General features: G+C 36.9%; 1 protein-coding gene across 3 annotated transcripts in view; it reads right to left on the bottom strand.

Moving 5' to 3' along the window:
- Positions 1-10,559, bottom strand: part of ATP9B (ATPase phospholipid transporting 9B (putative)) — a 166,264-nt gene that overhangs the window by 66,923 nt on the left and 88,782 nt on the right. For all 3 annotated transcript variants that reach the window (XM_065628827.1, XM_065628828.1, XM_065628829.1), the window contains one exon: positions 8,496-8,572. In XM_065628827.1, the coding sequence (XP_065484899.1) occupies positions 8,496-8,572 (77 nt within the window). The remainder of the gene's footprint in view (positions 1-8,495; positions 8,573-10,559) is intronic.

Here is a 10,559-nt window from a genome sequence, read left to right as displayed (position 1 = left end):
AGCCTCACCAGAAGCACATTAGGAAGGCGGGACAGTTCTAGGACATCAGATGAGGTTGTAAGTATCATCTGAGAGGCAGTGCCCTTTGCCCCTACCCTCTCCACCTCCCAGCAGTTGCTTTTTGCCAATGGCAACAACACAAGCAAAAAAGCAAACTCCTGCAACTAATGAGCAGCAGTGGAGGCAGCAGCTGAGAGGAAACAGCCATCAGGGACTGCCTCTTGTAACAGCTCACCGGGATACCCAAAGGAAGCCAACTATACAAGGAATCTCTCTTTTGCATTGTCTTCTGTAGAATGGAAAAAATTCAAATGGTTTCTACATTTTACCACAACTCATTCACTTTATCCTAGCTCACTACAGGCAAAATACACTATTTCTGGTGAATAAGCAAAAAGTTGTTACTATTCTGTACTTATCTATAGTAGAGTTGCTTAGACTGTTTTATGAGATTAATCTGCCTTAGGGACTATGGTGTACTCCACCACTGATCCTTCCTCAAACACTGGTGTGAAATGACATTGAGCTGCTGAGCCAAATTCTAACATATTCACATTTAAAACATACTAAAAGGCAACAAAATCCAAAAAGCTTTTAATGGGAGTCTCCAAAATGGGAACTGATCTCTCTCAGAACATCATCAAGTAAAATTCCCAGTGATGACAAAAAAAAAAAAAATGTTGGTCTGAGTTAGACATGGCTTATGGCTAATCATTCAGCTTATGGCTAGTCATTTGCATTCTGAAACATATCAATTTTTATCCTCCTATATTCTTATAATACAGAATAGATTTAACAGTGCAGGAATTTTACAGCTATGAAAAAGGTCTTGAGCTTAGTGAAATAAATGGAAGAGTTTGCCACTAACTCCAAAATACATAGTAAACCCAGAAATTTACCCAGAGTGCAGTGAGAATTCTTCCTCACTATCGAAGAGCCATTCCCTTGCTTGTTTTGTATGTTCTTATACAGCAATTACTTTGTTTAGAACTAAATCGCATATTGTTGCACATACTTTGCCTTGCAGTAGGCTTGTAAATAGAAAGTGGTACCAGGTGAAATAGAAATGCTGATTCAACGTTCATGTCCCAAGCAGCGCAGTACCGTAACACAGTACGAAAGTCAGTTCTGTACTTGAGCAGCAGTCAGGCTGGGTGACTCAGACACTGTACAGCAACACAGCACCCCACACTAAATTACATGTAGCCAGAAAAGACCTATCACATGACTTGGTATTTCAACTGCATAATATGTTTAATTGTTGCTTTCAGAACAAATTAGAACTCAGGGCACAGGTTATTCTGAGACTAGCTTGTGAATCGATAGCAGGCCACATCATGGAAGAACTTACTCTGTAGCCCAGGGATGTAACAGGGAAGTAGATAAGTAATGATATAATATTATTTTCAAGACACTAAGGAAAATGCATTAGGATCAAATTTGCCCCAAGGCTACAGACATCATGTGCATGCAAACCCAATAGGAGCAGTATTTGAGATAACAGTACCATGAAACACGAAGTTGTATGAGAAGTGAAGTCCAATACCTTAAACTGACCACTCTCAGTTATTGTGGGTTTTTGTTCGTGATTTTTGTTGCAGTTGTTATTTGCTCGTGGGTTTTTTTGTTTTTTCTTTGTTTGCTTTGTTTGGTTGGTTTTTGTGGTTCTCCCTCTTCCCCGATCTCTTGTGCTCCAGTTTCCCATTTGTAGCATTACCATTTTATTACTTTTGGAAAGAAGAATATAAAGAAGAGTACAAAAAAACCCACACTGCTATTTGAGAAGCACTGGTAATGTGGATAAAAATGCCCTACTGTGTCTCTGAGAAGAAGCAATTACAAAAGTTATAGAGTGTGCTTTAAGTAAATACAGGAGCATAGAAAAAAAACACAACACAGTACGATGTACTAGTTTGCAGTGAATTCTGTCTGCATACGCACTCAAAGAAGTCAATCAAGACTTTCAGTCTTATCGTTCTCTTATTGCTTTAATATAGCGGTATAAATCTAGTATTCTTCTGGTTTCCTATATATGAAAGAAAATTAAAAACCTCAGTTCATTTACACATTTTCCATACTAGTCATCTGAGGATAGAAATCCTCACTACCACACTCTTGCTATTTCAGTTAATGGAGTTACTAGTAATGATAGTAAGTAGATATTCTTTCTGGCGCACAGTGAAGGGCACAGAAAACTTTGCTTTTGGTTTGCCAAAACACTACTGACTGTTTCCAAGCATCAGTGTTCTCATCTGGTTTCAGAAGAACAAAGGTGGCTGCTCTGCCATTCAGCCTTTTCCTTCCAAACTTTTCAGGAAAGACATCTTTTGTTCTCCTCATCTCACACTGTTCCATCCATCTCACGGACACACTCTAGACTTTGAGAGGGGCTACTCTGTTTTCTGGCTTTTGCTACTTTCCTTCCTTTGCTCAGAGATGAGAGAGGACACAGAGAGAAGCACCGGTACTACATTACATGTAATTTCCTCACCGCCTGATCCCAACAATTCTCCCGTACACCAAAAGAAGGATTCTCATACTTCAAGGGAAGCTGGTGGTTAAGCACATTCTCAGACAGAAGCTCTGGCTACAGGGGACAAACAGAGTTTGGGGACTACTTACTACCTGTCGGTGACAAATTTATCAATTTTATCCTATACCAAGAGGAGTTTTAAGGAGAATTAAGCACAGCAGACCACACTCCAATAAAAAGTGCTGCATAAACCCTTTTCTTCTTGTAAATCCTTGAAATTTGTCATTAAGAGCCACAAAACAGTTTTCAAGGTTTTGCTTTTATCCTAGGCCTTCCAGGCATACAGCCACAGAAAGACATTCTTCTCAAACAGATTATGAACATCAATGATTGATTCAAAAAGAAAAACATGCAAGTCAAGTTACTGGGCCCTTGCACAAGAGTACAGCAGCAGGATAAAGTAAATGCATTTCTTAGGCCCTTCTGAAGCTCTTTAAGTAACAGCAAATTCTTGGTTTTGTTATCTGACAGGGGATTTCATGGGGCATTTTCTTCTCTCTGTCTACACTGACTGGTGGCGTAGTACAGAAGAGCTACTACTGCTGACACAGGTACTCATGAACAGAAATGCCAGTTGGACTCAAAAATGTCAGCCTTTGAGGTGGAACAGGTAAGAATGGCTTACTAATGAACGACAAGATATTTGACAACCAAATTTAAGGATGTTCAAAAAAGTGTGTCAAGGCAGGAGAAGCATATATTTTGAGTACTGAAAACACTATGCTGAACGGGTAAATTGGTATCAGTTTCTGGGAACCAATTAATCTGCTTCAGCCACTCTATTTCACTCCAAATAAAGAAGTGGGGGTGGGAGGAGTGTTCTTTTTTAGGAAGTATTTTTAAAGAATTCTCACAGAATGGGGGAGAGAGAAGGGCAAGCATACAGAAGCCTTTTCTATGTTGAGAAGTAAATTTGGTCACAAAACACGAGGAAGAGCAGTCTTGTGGGAGGGAAGAGGGAGAGGCAAAGTGACTTTGCCTCAGTTTACCAGAAAATAACAACTTTTTTATTACTTCAAGGCTCACCACAGCAAGGCCATTTTCAAATAACCGAGGGCAACACACACACACACACACAAACACAATACCAGTTCTCAGATTTTCATCTGTTTAAAGAAAAAACCAAACAATCAACATTTATAAAATCAGCAAAGCATCAACCACAAGACGTGGTATTTAGCTTTCAGGCTAGCTAAGAATTAAAGGAAAAAAAAAATAATATCACTATTTTGATGAACACAGAATAGTTACTATGAAGCTTTACTTCTGATGTCAAAGCATAACAGCAGATGTAGAATTCCATAATACAAGGCAAAAAAAATGAGTATTTTGAATGCTGCTTGTAAGGATTAGCAATATAAAAACTATTTTTGTGCTAATCTGAAGCACACTAGGCTGATTACATGCTGTAGCTCCTTTACAGAGGCTGATTTCTCAGTTCTATTGAAGATAATTTCTACTCATTTTGATGCATTACTGTGTACATTCTGAGTGTAGATAGATACATTGCACGGTCCAAGTAATTTTAGTGTTTCAGTCTTAGTACAGAAAATATATTCCCTTGAATTTATTTCCACCTCCTTCCAAGTATATTGTGTTTTTTTAACTTTACCCCCAAAATCTGCTGCCACTGATCGAAACTGGTCACATTTCCAGAAGGGCTGTGCTAGCAATCTTGCTTTCTATGAAGATCAAAACTGAGAAAGCAATTCTAAATTTAGATAACAAAACCCTATTATGCACTTTAAATAGACAAGAATGAGAATACTGCAAAATGCCAGACAAAAATAAATAAATAAATAACCTTAGATTGTTAATTTCCCTCTTGGTTAATTAACACCTATAAACGACCTTTAGCATTGACAACTCCAACTTCATCCAAAAAGCCAAGGTTTAAGAATATCTATCCACATAGGACTGATTACTGATTACTGCATTGTGAGGAGCACAATTCAATCCTTTTTTTTTTTTTTTTTTAAGGCTGGAACTGCATTCCTAAGTAAGCTGATGTGACTGCCAATGAGGTAAAATGCAGAGAGCCATTACACCATTACACTATAATAATGTTACCATTTCTGCATTTATTTAAAGCACAAAACATTTATCATTTTAGACTGAAATTAAACCTTGTCAGAAATATTTTTTCTTTATACTGTTTGGAATTAAAAACATATTGAATTGATCCATTAAGAAAATTCTCTTCTATCTTTGTGTTTTTCAGACCGTGTCTGCATCCTTAGGCAATGAGACAATTTTTATAATTGTAATAAAACAACAAAGTGTTGACTTTAAGAAAATTGTTGGTTGAATGACTAAATACTTCAGCAAACACAATAAATCCGTCTAAGTTTAACATACAGATAAGTGACATGCTTGAACAGGTACATACATCTCACTTTTTCATATGTAATTTTGCTTAAATTTATTTCAGTTTCAGTGTTTTACTCAACATTTATAGAGCAGGTATGCATCTCTAAATTTTGTTTTAGTCAAAAAGCATCTACCTTTAAGCAGGAAAACTAATAATTTGCTATTAGAAATACCAATTTAATAGTACTAAGTACAGCAGTACTGTTATACTCCAGCAAGAAATACAGCTGAAGCATCTATCTGTATTTCAATGACGAGAGGAATTACAAGAGTCTAGCCCATGTATTTCTGGCTTATTTCTTGACACAGAAGCTTCAGTTTAGCAATGTAAATTCAGAATCATAGATCTCAGTGTTTGCTTTCTTCCTAAGCCAGATGACACAAGCCTCACTGAACTACATTCCCAACAAGACCATATCAACACATTTTACTGGAAAATCTCTATAATATTATTTTTATTTGTTTTTAAGTAGCAGCAGAGAGTGATATCTACCACTTAGAAGCACTTCTAAATAGTATTTGTAACAATTCTTCTCTAAAGCAGAAGAAGGGACAGACTTATTTCCTCTTGAGTTTGCAGCAATATCACAATTGATCAACTTAATTTAAATTTTGCTTCAGTAACAATTTGGTGCATATTTATTTTAATGTTTGCATCTTTCATCTTGCAGCTGTAATATATCTTCTAATCTCAAAGACTATTTTAGACTCACTTTGCCCTCCTTTTGGCTTCTAATGCTACTTACCCTTAACCAACATGTCATCATTATTGTCAAGCTTGAGAAAACACAGGAGATACCCCCACCCAAATACACAAAGGAGGAATGAACTGACTGCTGCTGTCTACCTGCTGCAAGGCTATCTAGCACCCAGTATCACCTTTGGGCAGTAAGTGCCTTATCTTACAGAAGTATGCAAACCAATCTCAAGCCATGGTATTATAATAAAACCCCTGAAGTCACAAATAGAAGACACAGAGACAGTAAGATAATAACTCCACAGAAAGGCAGAGTTAAAACTACAAGTTAAAAAACATTGCCAATGATATTTTTTACAACGAAGTACTGCATTTTATCACTTAACTGTGATAGCCTTAAGGGTTTTTCTGTTTTCAGTTCCCAAATCCATCCTTATTGGTCACATTACTTGTGGGCTACAGCTTTAAACAAGAATGGTCACTCCAAAGACAGAAAACCCGCATGCCAATATTACTGTTGAGCAACTGGTACACACAAGACTCATGTACACATTTACAGAGCATTTTGAACGACAACGCAGAGTTAGTGTAGAAAATAGGCTCTAGAGAAAGTCTTTGCCTGTTCAGTATAAGATTACTTTTTAAATTTTTGCAATATTCTATAGAATAGAATCTCTAACAAGGCAGAGACATTTAAAGCAGGTAATTTTACATATACTATATTAAGTCTCAGTCTTCACATTTAGTAGATTCCTATCAGCTAACTATGGTGCAAAGAACTAAGCACCTCCAAGGAACAAATGAGTAGACATATTTGGAGTACTGAACATCTTAATTGGTCAATAACTCCTTGAAAGGCCTGGGGACAACTAATGAGCACAGTTTAGTTATACAAGCATCACCTGTTTCATCAGTGGCAGATAAAATGCTATCTAAAAGTATGATTTCTGATTAGAATAGACTATTTCAGTTGGAAGGGACCCACAATAATCACCTAGTCCAACTGCCTGACCAATTAGGGCTGACCAAAAGTTAAGGCACGTTATTGAGGCCATTGTCCAGATACCTCTTAAACACTGACAGGTTTGAGGCATTGACCACCTCTCTAGGAAGCCTGTTCCAGGGTTTGAGCACCCTCTTGGGTAAAGAAACGCTTCCTCATGTCAATGCCAAACTTCTCTCGAGTTGCTCCTAAGCTAATTATTTTAGATAGCGTCCATATACTGATAGTGCAATATATGCCAGATAATATTATTAGGATTTGGCTTAGTTTGTGTATGTGCATGTGTGTGTATGTGTACACATACTTTTCTTCTTAGTGCTTCATGAAAATTCTAAGTTTATTTAGGTTCCCCACTGTAGATGAAAGAACACAACATTTAATTGTTAGCAGCTGTAACATTAAAGTATTATGCAAGCAAAGGTGGTACATGCATTGTAATAATAGTAAAAACCATGCTGCAGCTTGTCAACATGCTGCTGGATCTCCTTTCGGTAGGTTTATCTGCTACTTCATCTTGTGCTGAAGAAAACTTGGAGCCACTATTTCAATAGTCATTTTCAAAACATCAGGGAAATTTTAAACACAAAACCTTTTACCCATCATCATAGTTTTCTGTGTGAAATATTCATGTAAGAAAAAGTTTTAACAAACATTTACTGAAAATCTAATATGCCGCCAAAATCTGCTGAATTTGGTTAAAGCATATAACATTTCTGTATATTTAATATAGTGAATTGATAGGGGCCTAATTTCATTTTAAACACCTGTGAGAATTATGTATTAGCCAAAAGTCGTTCAGAATGCTTAGAGAAAGATTCCGTTACTAAAGGGCTCATCTTTGTATCAGATGGAATAGGAAATAATTATGCACGATAAAAATTCTGGTTCCATTTTACTCCATTTTACATTATTTTAAAATGTATGTTACAAAGATTAAAATAATAAAAGGCCATCTTAATCCACGTAATGGTACATATCACCTGCCTCTGCCAATGAGACATTTAAAAGCATCTCTTTATTAGAAACACAAATCAATATACTCAGGGGACTGCAATAACTGCTTCAAGCAATTTGTATTATAATTTCATTCTTGATGTTCCTACTCAGAGAAACTTATTATGAACAGCGTGAAAATGGCAACCTGTCACAATTGATTTTTTTCTAAACCTCTTGCAAGAATTTCTTCCTTTCTTAACATAATTAAGTAACTTCTTACTAAACACAGGTCTAGGTTGCAAGATACAGCCTATAACCGAAGTTTCATTTCTTTATAATTGAGGCCCCTCCTCAACTCACATTAGAAACATTACCGATGAAATGAAAAAGCTATTTGCTTTGTTCTGAATTGAAAAAACCTTGTACAGAGAGAAGCACTCAAACTTCTGGTATCTTTTGAACAGACAAATCTCTTGACAATGCTTTCATTGCTTACAAAATTCCCTGGAAAAGTGTTCGGGGTACTGACTGGAACTTCAGTTATCTTGCTCTACTACCACTGGGAGCCTGAATAAATTTTAGTAGTCTGTTATAAACATTCCTTAAAACTACCATGTAGCTTTGGCCAAATACTTTAGAGTAAAATAATCTGAGAGAAGTGAAGTGAGAATGAATATTTAACTGTGAGATAGAAGTATGAAAGTCTGAAGATGTGCATTTATACTTCAAAGACAAATGTTTCCCTTAGCATCTGTAACACTCCTAGCTAAGGGAAGAATAATTTTACTTCCGAAACGAGACCGAGGTCAAATTCACTTCTCATACCAAAGTTCAAATCAGTTCAGCACACAGGAAATACATCAGAGTAAGAGCTTGTAGATTTTGGGGTTTAGGTACATCTATTTTTAAGTTTTATGAAAACAAAAGTAGGAAATCCCACTGCAGGGCTAACTTACCTTATTTTTTGGATTGGATGTGTTCATTACACTTCGAGTTTCCTTGCCTGTGTAAATGACAACGCCAATTACAGTTCCTGAAAAACAAACAAACAAAAAGTAAAACAGAGGTGTCAAGTAGTTAAAAGAAAATTTGTTTGGATTATAACTTGCAGTAATTCACACTTCCTCAAACAAATCAATTGTATGAAAAAGCCCAAAATTTATTGAACGTACATAGTATTGTGAATGTATTTTTTTCAGATTTGACTATGAAGGATCATTATAACTTCATTAATTAACATCAATGAAGGAGACAACATGGTTTCCTTCTTTTTAACAGAAACAATACTTTCAATGTAGCTAGTTAAAAGCTTACGTTTGAACTTAAAATTGTCTCCACCTGTTTTCAGAAATTAACACACAGCATAAAAAGCTGCCTTTCACAAGGAATACAAACACGAGTGCAATGGTGCTGAACGCACCACGCACAAATTGCCTGCTAGCTCTGTCATCTAAACTGATGTAAAGTCTAGCTCACCCAATTCATTACTTTGATAGAATCCCATATAAAAATATTCTCCTGTTCATTAACTTCTAAAAATGATTCCCCAGTTCCGACTATCTTTTAGTCATTTTTTGCTGGATACTATAGGAAAACTTGGCTTCAGCATCACTAAAACATTAAACAAAAATGTAGGTTTTTATTAATATGCCAGTATCATACTTTCTAGCACAAAACAAAAACGTTATTTCTATTATCTTTCAAATGACCTGAAATGGCTTTATGGCAGTAAAACCAATAATGTGATATTTTTTGTTGTCTTTATGCTATAAAGAAATAATTAACATAACTTGTCAGAAACACCCTGCTCAGAAAACTCTAAAAACTGTTGAAGTATTACACATTTGTCTAATATTAAGTAACTCAATTAGTCTTTGGCAATCAGGACCACATGCAAGATCTGCCATCACTACTCCTGCAGCATAACAGGGTCATAAAAAATTGAAGGAACACACACAGGAAAAAAGATGACAGTTAACGATGTCATTAAAGAAAGGAAGTTTCATTTACTCAAAAATGAGAATGCACGGGAAAACTCTAAATCAACAGGGTGGTACATTACATCTTCTGGACAACTGAAAATTAGTTCTATTATTTTCTTCTCCATGCTAAACCTTTTTCTTAAGACTGCCCTTGACATGACATAACATAACAGAGCTAGTTTGCCTCTGCTGAGAGTTCTGCTTGCAAATCTGCGCATTAGTATACAGGCAGCACACCCCCAAAATTCCTCCTGAATTTTGTAAAAGAGTCGATCCATAACGTCTGAACTCTTTCTACTGATCTTCAACCGATGCCCATGCCACTTTGGAGCACTTGATTTTGGAGTGATCCCTTGAGCTGACCTCTGTCCCATGGTCACGACACACTGGAGGATACCCTGCGGGGAGCTACCTCCTGCACACCCCACCAAGCTCTGCCTTTGCAGCTCCTCAGCTCTCCAAAAGCTGGGGAGGACTCCTCTCTTCCAGATGACACCCCTTGCCAGTGCGTTTCACCCCGCTAAGCTGCTGCAGCTCAGGAACACAAGCTGTCCTACTCATCTCTTATTTTGCTCCTTGAAAAGATGGTTTCAAAGGTGAAAGTCAAATAAAATCCATTTTGACTACTGAATTTTGGGCATAATTTTGGCTAAATCCAGCTGAGGCGTTGAGTTTTGATTTTAAGCTTAGCTACTAGCACGATATCATTGGTAAATCTAGGGTTCCTTAGACCTGAATTACATCCTTGTAGGGAACTCCAATCCTAATTTTAGTGTTGTCCCACAGCGGTTGCACTGGGACACTTCTGGTGTTCTAAAGGTTTTTTGGTTGGTTGGTTGGTTTTTCACCCACTATCCTCTCTCATTACCCTCAGCAAATCTAAGCTTAATACCAGCTGCAAAGAAATATTCATACTTGCACTGAACTCCACCCTGGCCCATAGGAGAAAGAACTGAATCCAATTTGGGGTCCCTGGAAGCACAGCTGTACTACCAGCCTGGGCTTATTAAAAGCAATGACTCAAATATTTCTATGTAT

This window comes from Caloenas nicobarica, chromosome 2, assembly GCF_036013445.1.
Source record: "Caloenas nicobarica isolate bCalNic1 chromosome 2, bCalNic1.hap1, whole genome shotgun sequence".
NCBI classification, from domain to species: Eukaryota; Metazoa; Chordata; class Aves; order Columbiformes; family Columbidae; genus Caloenas; species Caloenas nicobarica.
This window is presented reverse-complemented; position numbering and strand designations above follow the sequence as displayed.